The sequence below is a fragment of the Aquila chrysaetos genome, chromosome 2 (genome assembly GCF_900496995.4).
Source record: "Aquila chrysaetos chrysaetos chromosome 2, bAquChr1.4, whole genome shotgun sequence".
Taxonomy (NCBI): Eukaryota; Metazoa; Chordata; class Aves; order Accipitriformes; family Accipitridae; genus Aquila; species Aquila chrysaetos.
Window position 1 is genome coordinate 15,089,289 of NC_044005.1, and position 20,783 is coordinate 15,110,071.

General features: G+C 41.8%; 1 protein-coding gene across 2 annotated transcripts in view; it reads left to right on the forward strand.

Annotated features, from left to right (window-relative positions):
- Nucleotides 1–360: 360 nt before the first annotated feature.
- Nucleotides 361–20,783, forward strand: part of SETD3 (SET domain containing 3, actin histidine methyltransferase) — a 63,998-nt gene continuing 43,575 nt past the window's right edge. Inside the window, exon 1 of one of the 2 annotated variants that reach the window (XM_030005309.2) lies at nucleotides 361–474. Coding sequence is in view for 1 of the 2 variants with exons in the window: in XM_030005305.2 (XP_029861165.2) it covers nucleotides 1,817–1,899 (83 nt within the window). In the remaining variant the exon portion in view is untranslated. Of the gene's footprint in view, nucleotides 475–1,795; nucleotides 1,900–20,783 lie in introns of those variants that run through there. The other variant, XM_030005305.2, reaches the window with a different exon arrangement.

Consider the following 20,783-nt stretch of genomic DNA (forward strand, 5'->3'; position numbering starts at 1 on the left):
TCCCCGCCCCGGCCCGGCCCGGCCAATCCCAGCTCCTTCAGCGGCTGCTAAGCGCGAGAAGCAGGCGGGCGACGTGCTCCCGTAGTCTTGGAGCAGGCCAGTCAGAAAGCCGGAGGGAGAAGATTGCAAGTGGCGAAAGCCAATAGAAATCTGAAGGCGTGGGTTAAGTCTCAGCCAATGGGAGAGCTGCCTGCCCTTTTTAAGGGAAGAAGGGGTGGTCGCTGGGGATTGGCCGCCGTGGGTCTCGGAGGGGGCGGGGCCTTCCGGCCGGACGCGCCTCGGCCAATGGTGGTCGGCGGGGTGAGGGAGGGGGCGGGGCCGGCGGGCGGGGCCGGGCCGGGAGTGCGGGGCTGGGGCGAGCTCGGCCGCCGCCTCCCCCCCCACCCGCGGGCAGCGGCGTCCGGCGCGAGGGGCTCGGGCTCCGGCTCTGCGCCGCTCCCAGCAGGCGAGGCAGGAGCTGCCGCCGCGCGGGAGGTAAGGCGGGGCCTCGCCCGCGGCCCCCTCCCCTGCCCGGGCCGGTCGCCCCTTGGCGAGACACCCCCCACCCCGCCTCGCCGGGGCCCGGGCCCGGGCCCTTCCCCTCAGCCCTCCCGGCGGCCTCGCCCCGCCGCGGCCGGCCCCGCCGCTTCCCTTCCCGCGGGAGGCGCCGCTCTTTCCGGACGCCCCCTCCCCCACCGCCCCAGGGCACGCTCCGCGGGCCCGGGCCTCGCCGCCCCCTCCCCCCCCCTTCCCCTTCCCCTCCGCGGCCGCGCCGGCCTCCTCCCTCCCCCGGCGGCCGTTACCCCACGCGCGGGGCGCCCACGCGCCACGCCCCTCCGCGTGCGGGGCTGCGCCCGCCCCGCGCCGCCCCTTCCCCCCCCACCTCCTCCGCGCCCCGGGGAGCTGCAGCCCCCGTCCCGCTGGCGGGGGAGCGGGGGGCCGGCGCTCCGGCTCCCCACTCGCCGTGGCGTTTCTCTCTCCCGCCGCCTCGCCGAGGGCGGCCGGCGTGCGCTGCGCGGCCCACGGCCGGCTCGCTCGCCTGCTCCGCCGTGGGTGGGTCGGTCTCGTTTCAACCCGAGTTTAAAGTGAGCGAGGCGGTGACATTCGCGTCTTCCCGCTCCTTTCCCTTGTGTGTGTCCCGTCCCCCCCGCCCCGAGAGGCTGATCAGAAACCAGAGTAAAACAAACGGCTTAAAACTGCTTTCTCCGCGATGTGATTCCTTTTTTTTGTGTGTGTGACACGTTTTGAATACTCCCTACTCCTACTTCTTCAGCTTTGCAGAGCTTCCCGTACCTCCAGGGGTCTGGCTCGGGAGCCTTTCTGCTGGTGTGTGGCTCCTCAGAGTCCTCCTCTGGCAGGAAGAGAGTGCTCTGGTTTCTTTCCTTTTCTCAGCCAGTCTTCAACCTGCTTAAGTAAAGGGATTAAACCTATTTAGAGGAAAAAAGGTGGGTTTTAAAGTTCGGATAAATCTTTGACTCTTAAGCCAACTGTTATTTAAACTGTTTACATATGAGGACACTACTCCTGAAACAGCCTCGGTGTTTGAGCCTCCCCCTGTTACTACAGCAGCTGCTGAGACGGAACTTGTCGTGAACCCTTCCTCATCTTCCTTCTTAGCCAGCAACACTTGCTTAGAGTTGCTTAAGCTGAGGGTGTGCTTTGCATTTGTCTTTAATTCTTAGCAACTTCCTAAATTTTGAACTAAAGTGGCATTTGGGTTTTTACCCAAAGGCAACGCTTAGCTGTCAGGACAAGCTTGGTTCTTCCTTTTGGAAGTTGACCCTCACAGCTTAGTTCAAGGCTGCTCTTCTCCCAGGCTTGGTATCTGCTCTTTTGGATGGACTTGTCCTTGGAACCTAAGCTTGCTCATGAGATAAAGTTGAAAGCAAATTGCCTTTGTCCCTTCCAAGAGCATGTAAGGTAAGCACCTGTCTCTTCAGCTGACAGCTTTGTTCTCTGAAAAGTGCTACTAGTATTAGCTTAATGTCTCACAAGTGTTTTCTGCTTTTGGTTGGTGTAAGCTTGTAACTGTAAAGTGAAACATAGTATTTTTGTAGGTGAGTAAACAGCTATAGCATTCTGCATGTCCCGTATCTGGTTCCTGGTATAAAATAGTAAGCCAGTGTACAAGTCGTTGGAGGGAATGGCATGATGGCCGCAAACGCGGGGGTGTTTCCCGATATTTTTGCTCAGTTAAGTAATTTAATATGGTAGAGATTCAAGCATGCCAGCTTGCGCTTTAATAGAGCTTTCAGTTATGTTTAGCAAGCTGGATTGAAGTATATGTTGAAGTACAGTTGAAAATACATCCTTGGCATGGCGTGCCTAGAAATAGATTTAGAGTGTTGGGGGAAGAAATGCTGCAAACCCTGAAATCATTTGTAATCTGTATGTTACTGTTCCCAGTTAGAGATGGCCTGATTACTCTACATAATTTAAAAAGAAGCCATATTATGCCTGTCTGCATGGAAAAGTGTACATCCTGATGATATTTTTATTGTAATAAATATAATGAACTTAGACACGTCTACTGTATCTAAGGTATTACATACTTTATCATAGTGGTACTGATTATACAGTTAAACTGATGTATTGGGTAGTTTTCATCAAATGAGTGTTCTAGTGCTTGCTCTTTGAATGAAAGAGGCAGTTTAAGGGTATTGCAGATCTCTGGGGATCTGTATCTTTACTACCAGACTGTAGTAGTGTTCAGTGCTTGCTAAAGGATGCATCACAATGCCCATGGCTTAAGCATCAAGTGTTTTTGGAGGCCTGGGCTGTTCTGTTAGGTCTGTCCATGCTGATGACTGAAGTCAGTGACTTGCTTCATTCTCAGTTAGGAGTTATATTTTTATAAAGTGAGATTAATATTTTCTAAATGAAGAACGTATTTAGAAACGTGCAAATAAAAGCAGTATGTTAGGTTTTTTAATTAATTCTGCTCAAAAGGAATTGGGAACAAAAAGTCTGTGGGAGTCTTCAGTAGGAGCTAAACTCAAGCAAAGAAATGAAATGACAAAAGTAGGTTGGCAAAGTGGTAGAGTTTAACAGTCTGTTTATGGCTTCTTCTTTGCAAAGAGTAAATATTTTTTCTTTTCTGGTCAAATAGTTGTCTGAGGAGCTGGTTCAAAAGAGAGGCAAGGGGTTTATTAATCATTAAGAAAGAGCTTGAGTTGTTTCCTGTGGGATAGTTAGTAAGCTATCTTCCCTAGAAGATCAGCGAGGTGTTTATAGTAAGAAGCACTCCTTCTGCCTAAGAAAGCTTTAATGGAAGGTGGACAGACATAGGGACAATCCTATAGTTATTAATGTAACAGTTCAGACTTAGCAAGCTGATAAAAGTGATAGTAATTACAAAATACATACTTTTCTTTTGGATGTTGTCTTGGATGTAGCCATTTTTCTTTGCCCTTTAGCATTTTTTGTTACCTTCAAATTAATAATTTCTTACCAGAAGTTTTTATTTAACTTATGAGGCAGTCCTGTATTTAGTATCTAACTAGGCTCAACTGCAGGGCAGAGGGGGAAGAAAATGTCAAACTGACAGTACTTACTTTTTTTTTTTAAGTAGATTAGGAGTATCTTGAGCATCCCAATTCAGAATATTGTCAAGATGTGTTCTATTTGATTGTAATTATAAGACTAAATGTCTTTTGGAATTTCCTTCCCCATCAAATAAACATTTAGCTGATTTCAGTAACTTCTTTTGATATTATTTTGCAGAGTGGCTTCTTCCCAGTATCACAGTAATATTTATATACTATCATTCTTTCCTTAACCTGAAACCAAAATGGGATTAATAAAGTTTGTTTTTTGCAGGGTAGGTGCATGCAGTGTATACAGCAGTGGTTCAATCTTCCCTCTTTTCCAGATGCTTTAGACTGGTGCTAATGTTGACAAACCTGTGATGGTACAGCTTTTTATAGCAAATGGGATTATTAATTGAGTTCTGGCCATCCTTTGCCAGCTAACTTATTAGAGACACTTCAGCTTCCTAGGCCTGGTTTTAGATGTTTAATAATGTTTTAACCAAGACTACTAAGTGTAAAATATGAGAAAGGACCTCTCAAATCTAAATAAAGTACACTAGGAGTTCTTCATTGTACTCTAAAAAATGCCCCATTAGTGTTGTCTGGCTGTCTTCTGTATTTGGAGCTAGACTTTGAAAAGGCTTGTGCTTGTAGTAATTAAAAGGCAGGTTCAGTGCCCAAGAGTGTTTTAATATTGCTTTACATTCTTGCTCTTGCCCTTCCTCTGCTGTAACCTTCTTTGCTCCCTTTTTCTGTTTTTAGCTACTCTGCCCTACATTGGCTCTTGCCTGCATCTCTTCCACCAAATGACTATTCCAGTTGCTCCATCTATTCCTGTCTGTCCTTTACCATTTCCCATACTGTTCAGCAAGTCTGATAATGCTTTTTTTTTTTTTTCTTTGAAGTAAGGAAGAATTAGCACCAAAGTCTTATGTTTCAATTCTGGGATCTGTTACCACGCTAGAGCATCAGACCTGTCAGCTGCAGGGAGGATTCCACCTGTCTTTCTAGTCTGGGCTGAAGTATGCTGAGATGTGAATGACTGTGCTTGAGATCAGTTTTATCTGCAGTGAGTACACGTGAACAGGTGTTTACATGCTCTGAAGCTGGCCATGTCTAAGTAATATGTAAGGCAGACATAAAGCAAAAGGCATGTTTCTGAGACTGTAGCTGCTAATATCCTATTAAGAATCAAAACAGAATACAACTTCTAATTTGAGAGATTTCTTTTACTTTCCAGAAGGATTTTTTTGAGCCCAAAGTTAAAGGCTATTATGTTACATATTAGGAGATGACACATTAGTATCTACTTCCTGTTTTATTACTGGGTATCTTCCCAATATCTTGTAGAATTGGCTGACCTGTCCTGCAAGTGCCTGAACAGCAGTGTTTGAACCACCATGGTTTTCAGCCAGGGTGTTAATGTAGGCCAAAATTGTCTTTGTGGCTGAGGATGGACTGTAAACTGTATTAGTTCTAATCAGTCGCTTTTCAGTTGTTTCTGTTAAGTATGATCAACCTGCACTGAAAGGAGGGGTTTGGTTTGGTTTTAAGAACTTTTGTATTGAGATATTTCTGACAAGGACTACTGAAAGATCTAGTTTTGCAGATTTGCTTCTAGGTAGTTCAAGTGAACAGTGTCTTAGTGTCTGCAATTATATAATTTGCAAATATGTATGTATACTCTGTCCTATTGTCCAAGTCATCAGTGAAGATGGTAAACAGTGTTGGTTCCAGTATTAATCCCTGGGGTACACCACTGTGACTGGCCTCCAGCTGGACTTTGTGCCATTCATCACAACCTCTCGAACCCCACAGTGCAGCCAGTTTTCAGTTCACCTCACTGTCTACTTATTTAGTTGGTACTTCACCAGCTTGTCTATGAGGACGTGATGGTGGTGTCAAAAACCTTACTAAAGTAGAGGTGAACAGTATCCACTGCTCTCCCATCAAGGTTACGAGGTTGGTCAGGCATGACTTACCTTTCATAAATCCGTGCTGACTAATCCCAATCACGTTGCCCTTCCTATGTTTGGGAATGGCTTCCAAGTTTACTTGCTTCAACAGCTTCCCTCCACTCAGCATTGCTGAGGCCACACCTGGAGTACTGTATCCACTTGTGGGCTCCCCAGTACCAGAGAGATGGAGCTATTGGAGAGAGTCTAGAGGAGGGTGACTAAGATGATTAAGGGACTTCATATGAAGAAAGGCTGAGAGAACTGGGACTGTTCAGCCTAGAGAAAAGAAAGAAGGCTCAGCAGGATCTCCTCAGTGTGTATAAATACCTGAAGGGCGGGTGCAAAGAAGGCAGAGCCAAGTTCTTCTCAGTGGTGCCCAGTGACAGGACAAGAAGCAATGGGCACAAACTGAAACAGAGGAGGTTCCCTCTGAACATCAGGAAACACTATTTTACTGTGAAGGTGACTGAGCACTGTCTGGTGACTGAGTCTCCATACTTTGAGATATTCAAAAGCAGTCTGGACATGGTCCTGGGCAGCTGGCTCTAGGTGGCCCTGCTTGAGCAGGGGGGTTGGACAAGTCAACCTCCAGTGGTCCCTTCCAACGTGAGATTCTGTGAGATTTTTTTTGAAGTTTGTCTAGATGTTTCTTTTCCTGATCCTCTTTCACTGAGGATAAATCTTCCTTACACCAGGTCTCAGGGCCTGGGATTCCTGAAGGCAGGTCTTACCAGTGAAGAAGGCATAGAGTACCAAAGTCTTTTTTCTGTGTCTTTGTCACCACATCCCCTGCCCCATTCAGCAGCAGGCTCACACCTTGCCTAGTCTTACCTTCCTTTAGCTCCTGAGCACCTGTAGAAGCCATTCTTACTTACAACTCTTGTTGTACTTATGTCCCTTGCCAGATTAAACTCCAAGTGGGCTTTGGCTTTCCTAACCCCATCCCTGTATGCTCAAACAGTGTCTTGCTTCCTCCCGAGTCACCTGGCCCTGCTTCCACCTCTTCTGTTTCTTTGTTAGGGTTTTGTCAGGAGCATCTTGTTCATTCATGCAGGCATCCTGCTACCTTTGCTTAACATCCTGCGCGCAGGGATGGACCATTCCTGAGCTTGGAGGAAGTGATCATTAAAAGTATCACCTCTTTACAGATCTTAAAATGATGGAGTAGTAGCACAATAGCTTTCTTTCCATCCCTCAGTTTTCAATTGCATGCTCTTAGAAGAGGTGAATGTAGTAGGCCACTAGAGCATATTTTGTGAAACCAAGAACAGATGCCCAGGTTACCAAATACCAAGTTATCCTCTTGTATCAAATCTCTGGTTCTGGGAAGCTATGTAAGATTTGTTGGAGCAGTTGATGCTACTTTTTTAATATAAATACAACAGACTATGATTTATCATTTTGAAAACTTTCATCTAAAGGTAAAAGTGTTCTGTTTAAGCATATGGATGTTCTTGTTACGTTTTTAATACTTGTGTAGGCAGTGTTTCAGTGTTTGCCAAAATGGTTCTGTTTTACTGCTTTGATAGACACTATACCTTATTCTGTCACTATACCTTATTCAATTTTGGTTTCCCACACTTTCACTGGGATGTAGTGAATTGTCATCAATATCCTCTTCCATTGACTATTGATGGAATGGAGTAGAGGTTGATATCAAAGTTCACAAAGTTGGGCTTCTTAATTCTTCAAAACCAGCGATAAAACGTTCAGATCTGCCAGTCTTTGCTGATGCTCCGCACCTATTTACAGGTTAATAAATTAAGTTCTACCAATTGAACCCTTAATACAAAAGCATTTCTTTAATGCATCTACATAGGTTTTTTGTTGAACAAAGAAGATCAGGTTCAAGACCATCTAAGGAGCCTGAAGGTGCACAAGTCCATGGGACCTGATGAGGTGCATCTGTGGGACCTGAGGGAACTGGCAGATGAAGTGGCTAACCCACTGTTCCATCATATTTGAGAAGTTGTGGCAGTCCAAGGGAGTTCCCACTGACTGGAAAAGGAGAAACACAACCCCCGTTTTTAAAAAGGGGAAAAAAGGAAATCCTGGGGAACTGCAGGCCAGTCAGTCTCACCTGTGTGCCTGGCAAGATCATGGAGCAGAGCCTACTGGAAACTATGCTAAGGCACATGGAAAATAAGGAGGTAATTGGTGACAGCCAACATGGCTTCACTAAGGGCAAATCATGCCTGACAAATCTGGTGGCCTTCAACAACGGGGTTACAGCATTGGTGGATAAGGGAAGAGCAATGGACATCATCTACTTGGACTTGTGCAAAGGATTTGACACTGTCCTGCACCACATCCTTGTCTCTAAATTGGAGAAACATGGATTTGATGGATGGACCACTCGGTGGATAAGGAATTGGCTGGATGGTTGCACTCAGAGAGTCAATGGCTCAATGTCCAAGTGATGAATGGCATTCCTCAGGGGTCGGTATTGGGACCAGTGCTGTTTAATCTCTTTGTCAGCGACACACACAGTGGGATCGAGTGCACCCTCAGCAAGTTTGCTGACAACACCAAGCTGTGTGGTGCGGTCGACATGCTGGAGAGAAGGGATGCCATCCAGAGGGACCTTGACAGGCTTGAGAGGTGGGCCTGTGCGAACCTCATGAAGTTCAACAAGGCCAAGTGCAAGGTCCTGCACATGGGTCGAGGCAATCCCAAGCACAAATACAGGCGGGGCGATGAGTGGATTGAGAGCAGCCCTGCGGAGAAGGGCTTGGGGGTATTGGTGGATGAAAAATTGAATATGAGGCAGCAGTGTGTGCTTGCAGCCCAGAAAGCCAACCGTATCCTGGGCTGCATCAAAAGAAGCCTGGCCAGCAGGTTGAGGGAGGTGATTCTCCCCCCTGACTCTGCTCTGGTGAGACCCGACCTGGAGTGCTGTGTTCAGCTCTGGGACACCCAACAGAAGAAAGGGCTTTCAGCAACCTGGTCTAGTGGAAAGTGTCCCTGCCCGTGGCAGGGGGGTTGGAACTAGATGATCTTTAAGGTCCCTTCCAACCCAAACCATTTTGTGAATCTGTCTTACACACCAGTAACTATTTCTTAGTATCTAAAAGCCTGTGACCCATTTGTCCAATTTTTAGTTTGGTTTTTTTTTTTACATAAACAAAACTGACTTTTCAAAATAGGCTCACAACATTCTGAGTTAATGCTTCATTGCCTTGCACACACTGTGGCTTCTGGGTTGTCTGCGAGCTTCCAGGTGGCATGGCTAGAGCTGCTAGGATTCAGGAACTTGATGAGACTAATACATTTCAACAGAATTTGTGGTACTCTATCGCTAATCTCTCCGAGCCAGGAGCACTTCTATAACTACTGCTGTTCACTGTGGAGGGTAATACTGCCTGGGTTTGGATATTCCTGGTATGTCTTAATGTTTGGAGGCTGTTGTATATGTACCTATGATCTCGCAACTGGATAATCTTTTCTTTGTAAACTGCCTTCAAATAAAGTGGGTCTCAGCAGAAAGCTGCACTGTTTGGATGAATTTCTTTCCTTGAGGAACTTGATTGCTGGAATAGTATTTTCAGACTTGCAGAAAGTAGCAAGGGTTGGCTGGTGAAGAAGGAAAAATGGCCGTCTACTTTGGATGACCAGCAACAGCGTTTAATCTTCCACTTTGCAAAGCAGAGTTGCATTGATAGCATATTAATATATTAACTGTCCTTAAAATAGAGAAGCATCCATTCCCTCTGGAGTGTGCTGCACCTGATTCTGTCAGTCAGGAGCAAGTAAAATAGATGTTGTCAGACCAATTTGAGAGGCTTTGTGTGCTGATACAGTGAAGAAGCTGATATAACTGTAAAGCTTAGAGTTGCAGAAAATGACTGTTGGGTTTTCATGTGGTTGTCAGATTCAGATTGGTATCTGTTCTCTGCCCCTTTTTCTAGAAGTCAGCATTCAAGCAGTTATTTCTCACTTTGTTCCCAGCTGATATTTGGGAATAATAGTGAGCTCTATAAGGGTTCATGAAATTACAATTTTTGCATTTCTCAATGCTCTATTAAAAAATAGAATTCCTGCTTTCAAGACAATGACAGATAAAGTGATTTCCTTCTGTCACTGTAGGATGCCTGGCTTGTACAGCCTGTTTCTCTGGTTTATTAAATCTTTGAATCGATGCCTGAATATAAAAAACTGTCCCATTGCACTTTGAGTTTGGGCATTTAGAAGACTAAAATGAAACAATAGACTAATGCAATAACTGCTTGCTTTATTTTGTGGTGTCTTGTAGTTGGTCTCTGCAAGTGGTTTGGAGGTATACTGCAAAGTTTCATATAATGATACGAACAGCCAAAAACCTGCAAACTCTAGTAAACAAAGGTCTTAAAGGTACAGCATATCCCTACTTTGAAGGTGGGAAGTTAGCGTAGTGATGCAGCTTTTAATTTGTTTTACTGGGGTTTTACTGTTGTACTTGAAGAAAGCAAAATTCTGTGCAACTTTGAGCAAAATTTTACCTTCTGTAAAGATACAACTTTTATGTTTTCTTGAAAACTCTCAGAAATGCCAGATCAGGTTAATAACAAAAAAACTGGTTTGAGCACATTTCTGCAGAATTCTACCCTGACAGTATGCAACACGTTGGCCTAAGGCATGAGACATGAGCAGTCTAGTTTTAGAAAGTACTGCTGTTCCCAGAATGCATTTTTCTCTGGTGGATAGAGATTTACCAGTATCACCTGCAGCAAGATGTCAGGAGTGGCTTCTTTATGATAATAGTCATGGTGTTCATATTCAGTTCTGTCCTTTGTGTTCTGTAAGGGAGAACTGGTCAGAGTGGAAGTAATCTCTCTCTATCTAGAAATTTGCCAGACTAGTAGATAGTGGTTCTATTTGTGGAAGCAGGAAACTCAGCTACAAGAACTGGGAAGCAGAATATTAACAGTACCAGCCACTCTTGTCAGGAGTCATTTTACTGCTTTTTCTCTTGTTCTTGAGATTATATTGGGTAGGAACAAATTTTCACTGGGCTGATGAATATAAATATCATCTTGCAAGTGTTTCATATGTGGCTTGCTTGTTAATATAATTTCCAGTTCATGGTCCTTTACCAAAGAAGAAGAAACAGCGGTATTCGTGGTGAAGGAGGCAGGGCTCCAGCTGCCTCTTGAGCTGTGGCTTCTTACTGGGACACAGGAAGCCATGCAGGTCTAAGATGAGGCTGAAAGGTGCTGGATCTCCAGATGCCTGGGACTGTTGGAATCTGAGGAAAGTAGGTTATCTATGCTGGCTGTGCAGGACTGAGGTAGCCCACAGAAAATAGGAATGCAGGTAGTTAGAAATAAGAACATTGAAGTCTCAGTTTGGAGGGGTCAGAGGCAAGAGATATCCAGGCTTCCTAGGGGTTCATAGGGGACTATAGAAATGGTTGCAGCTCCTTATCTGAACACTTTGGAATATCACTTGTAGGGTCTGGGCAGCCCTACTCTGTGTTTTGGTGCATGGCCTGTCTAGGGATCAGAGGGATAGGTTGGTGACATGGATAGTGGTTTGCATCAAAATAAGGCAGGGTAGGAAAGCTGATTTTCAGCAGGCATGTTAGTAGTGCATTAGCATACTTGAGGCAGTTGTCTTGTGAAAAGATGCTGTTTAATTGTTCTCCCTTAATACAGAGAAGAGGGCTTTGTTCAGAAAGTGGTGTGGCCTTCCTGGATGTGTTCTGAGACTGGAGGGGGCAATACATTTACTCTAATGCGTGTACTAAAATAAATGTTCAAAATATTTCTGCTTTGGTCTGTTTTGTCACCTGCAAACATACAAAAAAAAAAAAAAAAAAAAGTGCTACCAAGCAGTTCTACTATAGTTCTTCTGAATTGTGAGGACTACAATTCTGAGAAGCTGATGGCAGTTTACAGTGCCCTGTGGTCTGTATACATTTTGGTTATTACTTTATCAAACATCTGAAAGCTCAGGCATGAAGCCAAGTAATACTTAATCTTGCTGCATCTTTCTTGTTCCTGACAGCCCAGTAAATGCCTATGTTAAAAGCTTTCTTATTTCAAACCACTGCAGTGTCACTAGTTTGAGTAAACATGGAGGAGACTCTTAAGGGCTCAAGTTGCCAAGTATGAATGCCAGAAGATAAAAAGGGGCTTGGAAGAACCTGCTCCTTCATTTTCAAGGTCTAGAATAAAAACATCAGAAAACTGCCAGTATTTTGCCTGAAACTTCTAGTCACACTTTCTAGAATAGTCACCATTTTAACCACTAGATAGGGAGTGGGCTTAAGGCAAGTGAGTTTGGAAGGGTTTCCAAGTGTTATTAAGCCCTCGATTACATCACTTATCAGGCATTCATAGCAGAAGCTTCTTAAATTCTTTTTTTACAATGTGCATAGCACTTAAATGTTGTCAGAAGTTCCTCTCCAGACTGTCAAAATAGTACTCTCTTGGGATTTAGAAATCCTGAGTGCTTGGTCTGACATGGGTGTTTTCCAAGGACACTAAAATTACATTATCTTGAAGTGTAATTGTAACTGGGCTTTGGGGCTGTGATCTCTTCAGTAAGGGTACCCCAGCTAAAAAAGCCCCTAATCATTAGCACCTGCTACAGGGCAGGTCTGTAATAATTTTATTGGGAAAGTTTTTCCTTTGAGCTATTAAGGAATACTCTGGAGGTGCTGCTCTTTTTATCACTTGCATTGCAGTAAATCTGTGCACTGCTACAATTTATATGTTGGCAACCATTGCATGACCTTACCACATAACAGAGAGCTCAATTTTCCTCAAACTTCACGTGGGTACATATGGAATGAATGATAGTAATGCTGATTAATTACTTCCAAGAATGACCAGTGGTTTTTTGGTTGTTTTTTTTGTTTGTTTGTTTGTTTGTTTTTTTATATACAGCTAGCTGATGTCACTCCACACCCACAGCAGGAACGCAGGCAGGTGTACTCTCTGGGTGTGAAAAAGTACAGCACGCTCTCATGGGGGTAGAGTGCCACTCCAAACTTCTTTTTTCTTCCCTACTACTATGAACTCCATCCTCTTTCAACATGAGCTGTCTGGCGTCTTTCAGAATTGTGCAAGGCACACAACATCATTTAACAGCAAGTGCGTTAACTGGCATAGATATTCCCACATGTCCTAGAAAGGTTAAGAAAAGGCACACACCCACTGGAATTCTCCATACTGTTACCTTTTCCTTGTTCACACTAGTTTGTACTGCGGTTCCTGGCTGCAGCCTGGAAGTCCTCGGCATTGACTGTGCATTGAATAGACACTTCTGTACCATTTGGATGTGTTTTCTTGTGGTGGTCTGATAGTGATCCTAAGCACTGCTGGTCGGGGTGAAGTGCCAGCAGTACCATCTCTGAGCACACCTTAGGGGAGTTAATATGCTGTGGGCAGAAGCTTGATGGAACAGCTGTTTTTCACTCTTAGCTAGAGAAAAATACAGCAGTTATTTTAAAAGTGCTTAGATTCTCTTCTGTAAGGACAGGGTATTCCAGGAAACAGCACAAAACTGTAGATGAATTCAGATATTTATAACTTCAAGCACAATTTAATTGTGTCAATTCAGTGTCCAAATATAGGTCCCTAAGCATTTTTTTGGTTCCAGCAGTGGCATTGAAACATTCAGCTAATTTAAGTTGTTACAAGACATGAATGTATAATGAAACTCATTCTGAGGGCAAGAATCACATATGCTGCTACATAGCATAGAACAGGTCTTAAAGCTTGTAGAAACTTGTTTTCTGCTGTGGATATCATCTTTCCTTCCTCCTTTTCGTTAGAGAGATTTGCAAGATTTTTTTTTGTCATTTCATGTAAGTATTGCAAGGACTGTGTGGGTAGAAAGTACTTTTGAATGAGAGGGACGTGGTGTATCTGATGTACGGTTACATCTGTATTATTTAGCTGCTTGGAGGAGAAACTTCAACATGTGGATTAGCTACATTAGAAGGGCCCAGGGACTGTGGCAATCACTTTTATAGGATCAGCTGCCTGTGCTGTGATTGGAGATGTGGGTTGTCAGTATGATGGCCCTACATAATTACCTGATTGGAAAGGAGCAGCCTAGCAGGCAATAGTAAATCATATTGGAGTTGCAATATGTGTAGAAAGCAGAGGGTAGGCAAAGGTGTTAAGACAGAAAATAAACAGAACTGATAGGAGAATTTTTCAGTGCATAGAAATAATCGTGAGCCCAATTGCTACTAGGTTGCTTGAGGGCATTCCACTTAGGTGGAATTATTGTTGCAATTAAACAGTAGTCCTTGGCATTAAGCATCTTCAGCTTTAAATCTCTTCCTTGGAGACAGTCCAGTTAATTGGAATATATGTTATTGCCTAGTTTTGTATTATTTATGCCATTGACTATAATGCAATTAAAAAAGGACTTAAAAGAAAAAAAATTATGCAGTGATACCCAACAAATTTTTTTGTGCTGTTCAGCCAGGCTCAGTTTCTTCTGCTCTAGCTGTTATGTGAAGGAGATGCAGTAATACATATCCAGTATGCATCCAATGTCTTCTGTGCACCCTAGAGAATTTACATACAAAATATGTATCTGATGCTAGACTCACTTTTTTTTTTTTTCAGTAACACATGGAAGAATGGGTTAACTTCTCGTTAGAAGTTCTTCTACCCCTTTGAAGAGCTGCTGCCTTTTTTCTGGTAGTTAAAATTATTATGATTCTTAGTGACTGAAAAGCAGTTGCAGTAAGGGCTGACCCATGTGAAATGTACATTTTGGGTTAAAAAACCAATTCCCATAGAAATTATGTGTGCTTAGATACCATCATCCTAAAGTTTTTAATTGCATGCAAGGATTTGTCAAAATTTCAAAGCACGTCAGCTGTCTTGAATGGGGACTGAACTTCTGCTCTTAGTTGCTCTTAGTTGTCTTTGTGACAATGTATTGAGTGCTATACTGTTTTGTTGCACCTCTATTAACATAGTATTGCTGAATTTTAACCCTTACTCATGCCTTGATAGTCATCAGCAGTGACTGATTTTCTTACTGTTGTCACTTAGTCTGTCTCTAAGCAAAATACAGGAAACGGTGATAAAAGGTCCTAGTTCTTGATCGCATAAGTCATCATTGATATGAAGGTTTACATAAAGTAGTTTTAGTCACTGTCCTGTCTTTACCCTGTGAAGTAAGTACACTGTGAGCATGCTAGCATGGTTCAAGAAGTCAGTGTCTGAAATGACGCACTGAAGTGTTTTTGAGCATTGTTGGCACATTGCAATGGGAAGTAGAACAGGTTGTGTTGAGCCATCACAGGGGCTATTTTGCAAATTTATGGAATTTTTAGAGCTTTACAAACCAGTTTAAGTACAGGCAAAGGTAGCATGTAGTTACTAGTTCATGTCTTAGCATACGAACGTTTGAAATTAAACATTGTATAGTATGTTATTTCCTGATGTATGTGTACAGGATAATAGGTAAAACCAAAGTAACTATAAGTCTTGCATAGTATGACATACTGGCTAATAAAGATTTAGGGCAGTATTAGCATTTCTGTATTTATGGTTTTACAGTTTGGGGAAATTTTCTTATGTGAGCATTGGGAGGGTAGCTCTTGACAACAACTAATCTCATTCCTTTTGTGGACCAAACCTTTTTAAAGTTTCTTGTATATGTTGAGGGGGTTGCTTTTGGGATTACAGTCATAGCAAACAGCTCTTCCAGGATAAAACATGTAAGTAGTGTTCTCTCAAACAATCAAAATGTATTTTGGGTTATATTATTTATACATCTAAATGTTTATACATTTAACATTGGGTTATATATATTATACATCTGGGTTTATTGAAACACAAGTCAATCATGTGACTGTCTTATGCCTTAGTAAACAGCCCAGCTGTAGGAGTAAGTAGAAGCAGGATCTTGTTGAAAAACAAATGCTTTGCATGAACTGGATTTTTCTGTATAAGTACAAAAGCAAAAATGTTATCTCACAATGGTTTTTGATGTACTTAGTTGACATTAACTGTTTTTAAAGTAGTGACAAATGCATATACTGTAACTCTAACCCAGCCTGTAGGAAAAGAAATAAAACATTCATTTGGAAGCATTAAAAATATAGGCATATATTTCTAATGATTTATTTTTTTTGCCAGTAAGTTCTTTTCATTAGTGAAAACTTGAGAAACCTTTTCACTATTGGTCTTTTTTTATCTGGTTGTTTTTGCTCATTCAGTGTTTAAAAATTTATTCTTAATCAGTTAATTTTAGATGATTGTACTTTTGATATGATACTGTGCCTACTTTAAGGAACAGCGAAGCTTACAACCACTGGCTTGGTAGATTTCTTGAAGAAAATAGATGTTTGGGAGAAGCAAGTAGTCCAGAGAGTAGAAACAGAGGTAAAAGGTACCTACCTCCTGGATGGGATAAAATCTGTCTGCTAGTTAAATGTGAAAGAAGAGAAAAGGTGTGGGGAGGAATACTTGAATCAAAAACCATGAGGCTTGCAGAGAGCTTATCTCTGGAAGACTGTTCCTGTTAAGTGACAGGGACAACCTATTTCATTTGTTTACCTGAGAGAGGAAATGTGCGGAGTCCCATTACAAATGGGTCATGTGGCTAAATCAGGTCTTTGAAAGGAAAATACAACTGAAATTCTCTGTGAAGGAAGCTGACCTGGGTAACTTAACAACCTCATGAAGAAGGGAAGCTTGCTACATTGCAGCTTGGGCCACAAGAAGCTGGGTGAACATACTGCAGAAAAATCCCTCTGTCGTGCTTTTCCTGTGGCTCTCTAAGTACCTGCTCTTGGTTGCTGTCACTGTTACTTTTCCTCTGGTAAAAGACAGGGTGGAGGGAGAAGACAAATGAAGAAGACTAAGATGAGGATGAAAACTGTAGACTTTAAAACGAAACGGAGCAGAGCAACTTTTATTCTCACTAATCCTCCAGGAGATGATGGATGGTACTCAGTGCTGCTGTTTAGAGATGGGAAGATACTGGGGGATGTGGTAAGTGTGTTTTAATCAAGAAGAAACCCTGTGACTTTATGAGGTCTTGAATCTGGGGAGCAGAGACTAGAAAAGGAGGGAGGAATGGTAAGCAGAATCTCGTAAGATGGAACTGGAAGAAAATTGCAGTCTGTAACCAGTCTGCCAGGATCTCCGTCTTCCTGCAGAATGGAGATAGCATTCTTGACTTGATGATCAGATGAAAAATCTAAGCATGGCAGTTGTTATATTTTATATAGGAGAGAGTTTACAGTTTCTTAACTAGCAGGAAGGAACTACATTTGAGCATTTCAAGTTGTTTTGGGAGAGCACGAGAACCTAGGGCACTCTGTATTTGCTGGGCTGTGCATTGGAGTGTTTCAGAGTACATCATCTTGCCACAAGAAGCAAGTGTATCAAAGGTAGCTCTTAAAGAAGGAAATAGTGTGGGTTATGGCTAAGGGGAGTTCTTGGGAAACATAAATTTACATTGTATTTTAAGTGGAACGCAATCCTAAGTGGAAACAGTAGGGTCTTTTCTATCATTAATCTTATTAGTGTTTTCTGTAGGTTATTTTTGTCAGCATTGTCATCAGCGTTATGGCAATACTTCAGAGCCTGTTAAAAAAAAAAGGCTGTCTTGTTATAAGCACTCTATAATCACAGGAGGTCCCATTTCCAAAAGAGCTTACAACTTTAATTGAAGAACAGAATCATCCTGGAGAAAGAAAGTACACAAACACAGTGAACTGCAATGGCATTGTATTTAATAGAGCTTTTGGGGCAAGTTTATAGAGGAAATGAAGAAATGGAAGAAAAAGGAAAGGGCAGTGGTGGGAGAGGAGAATTAATAGCAAGAAGAGAAGGGGTGGAGTACAGCAAAGGTGAGAGATTGAGAGCCAAGGGGGAGGGGATGGAATCAGTAACTAGTCATTTATTTAGTAGGAACATCTAGATTAATACCTTAGGAGTGATGAGAGTGTTAATGTGGTCTCCAAGTGACATGGTGTAGGTGGTTTTCACAAGCAAACATAGTGTTCATTGTAAATGTATAAGCTGAATTTTTCTTAAAGATCACAGATCTCTTCCTCCACCCACACTGTTCTTACACTTCTTGATTTCATGCTTTCTATTTGCTATAAAATGTATTTATCTTTTTACCCGCAGTCATAAGATTCAAGTTTAGGAGAAAAAAAAAAAACAACAACTTGATCAGTGGAAGCAAAAGATCACATTCCCTGTAAACCTGGTCATATCAAGTGTAAAATTGTGTTCTCCTACATACAGATTGGAGAACTCCTGTCAATTCCCTATAAGCATTAAACTTGTCCCTTAAGACCCTGGCTGCTCAACATATGTTGATACAAGAGATGATACACTTACCTCTGAAGTAGAAGGGAAAATTACTTAGTCTAGGCAATCAAACCAGAAAAAAAAAATTGCAAGCCTGGTTTGTGTGCATCCTACTCATCTGTCCTCCTTCTCGATGCAGCTAGGGAACATATCCCACAACCACCTACTATACTCACCTCTCCGTGCTCTTTGCATGGCTTGAGAATTCCCTCGTCTTCTCCTTGTCTGCCCTTGTCGACCCGTATCTGTCCTTCTAATACTGATTCTAGATCTGCACCCCTCACCTTCTGTACTAGTATATGCCAAGAAGATGCGTGGGGTGGGAACTATTATGTAATGAGAACATAATGTAATTAGCATCTACAAGGCTCTGAATTAAAGAAGATAGAATGTTATGATACTGCATTGGAAATATATACTGAGTCCTTGAAGCAAAGTTACACTTGAACAGATAACTTGCTCTGGGAATTCCTAATTCTGTGGTTATTGTTAAAGCTCAGCAAATTTTTGAGTAGCTGGTTTACTACTCTGTAAAATAAAAAGTAATAGCTGAAGCAAATAAGGCTTACAGGAGCATGTCAGTTCTGTCTGCTGGTCAGTTCTTCCCACTTCACCCATCAATTTATTGGATGTTTTTAATCAATTTTGACAGAGTAGGAGAACTCAAACATAAGTTGGTCCGCTTGCTAGAGGAAAAGCCATGTTGAGAATAGTTTATCTGCTTGGCCTGTTTGTTAGTCAGTCAACATGCGTGCTAATGTTTTTGCCCAACATGCACAGTTATATCGAAACCTGCAAAAGAAGATGCTGCCTGGCTAGTAAGGTCATGTGGAAAGGGAACTGAAAACAACGTGGAGTCCCAGAACAGATGAGGAGGGTAACTGAGAGCACTGCAGGGATTCTGAGACCATTGGAAAAGGCGTGTATAAGAAAGGGAGATGCACATCCGGAAGAAATCAGACTTCATATATTTTGCAGGATGTAGGATAAATTCTTTAAAACTAACACAGTTAAATACTTAATATGCTGTTTGCTTAGCACAATGATTATATTCACAGTTTTGTAACAAAGGTTGCGAGCTTGTGTTTTTACTCAGTGAGTGAGAAGCAAGTATCTTGATAGTGTCTTATATTTTTTTTTTTTCTATCAAACTTAACTGCAGCTCGAGGTAGTGCTGCAGTGAACTTCTTGGTGGTCATGTGAATGTGAAAAGCTGGGTGGTTTTTTTTTTAATGATTAAATAGATTATTTTTTTCTGAACTATTGTTTGGGAAGATCCATATTTTATCATCCAAGCTTGGTGTTGCTTCCATAAGGAAATGTGGTCCTGTGATGTGGTCAAATTCTCTAATACCATAAGTATTAACTTTCTTAAATAAAATGTTTAGGCAGTCATGGGGGTGTTTTTTTGGTTTGTTTTGTTTTGGTTTTTTTTTTTTCCCCCCAAAAAAACCCAAAAACCAACAACCAAAACAAACAACCAAACCCACACACACACTTGGTGGCAATTCTTTAGTACTTTTGGGATTTTTGTACAGACTTCATGTGGTTACCTTCTAAAGCTGTTAGGTGAACATGCTCACTTTTTAAAGCTGTAAGTCAAGGTGGGAATATTTTACAGCTCATTAAAATATTATTTGTGTGTGATGCTGAAACAGGTTCAAAGTCTGACAACACAACTGCTCTTTGATAGCAGTATTAGAGGAGGGAGATGGATCATTTACACCCCTCACTGCCACTTTTGGCATGATTCTTTTTGCCAAGCCAGCTGATACACTATATTTGGAAATGTGGCTGTGTTGTGTGTTACCAAGCTTATTCATCATTGCTGTCAGCGTACTCTCTCTTTGCAGAATGCTTTCAGGAATTTTCAACAACATTCACTTGAAAGGAAACATTGCATAGTACTTACAAAATATTCACCAGAAGACAACCAGAAAAGCAAACTCGCAAAAAAAAAAAAAAAAAAAAAAAAAAGCCCAAACCATTTTTCCACTGAAATGTGTATTGCTGCTTCTTCACATATTTATGAAGTCTGCAGTTCATCTCAGTCCTGAAGGATTTTTTTGTTTTGTTTTTCTCTGCATGTCACATGCAGCTATATTTTATATTGTTTCTTCTGTTGTCATGCATGTACTGGCAAACAGCCTGTCCTTTCGTTGCTGTGTTGAGAAGCAGGCTCATACTTTTTCTCTCTAAACAATAGTTTTAGTCACTTGCAAAAGAAGGTGCTTAATATCTGAAATTTTATTTCAAATTTTAAAAATACTGTTTTTTCTGACATTACAAACCTTTTTGGAATTTCAGGGGTTTCAGTAGAATTGAAATCTAACTCTAAAATCTGTTTCAGGAACTGTAATTTTATTAATGTAATTTTAATTACAAAGTAGTTTCATAAAGGAACCACACTTACTTTCTCTGTATTGTGCCTCGTTATCAGTATAACTCATCATTTGCTGGTTAAATACGGCAGAGAGCATTGCTCAACTAAACTGTTTTTTGCCAAGTGTGAAATCTTATTATATGTGTGTGTTAGTTTTCAGAAATTTTGAAAAAAGTTTCATAATCTATTTTTATATTATATATAATATGTGATTTTTTTTTTTCTTTATGCTACACAGCTCCACTGGGTTGGTGTTTGGAAAATGTTTTCTAGAAGGCTATGTATAACAGCAATTCCTTTCAAATTATGGCTTTTACTAAACAATACAGCTGTCAGACGCATTAGTTTTTAAATAGTTATATCTGTTTCATGTAACTGAGCAGTGAATGGAGATATGTAGGAAGTAGAAACCTATTTTTCTGATCGGGAATTGGATAAAAAAAGTACAGTTTTGATCAAGATAGATGATTCCTTAAAAGGAAATACTTCCATAACAAGGTATCTCAACATACCCGTCTGCTAGTTTTGCTTTTTTGTGTGAGAGACACTTGCTGATTTAATCATGCATGCAGCATATTTTCTCTATAGAAATTCTGATGACTAAGAAGCAATAGTTTAAACAAGATACATGCATCAAAGGAGAGAGTGA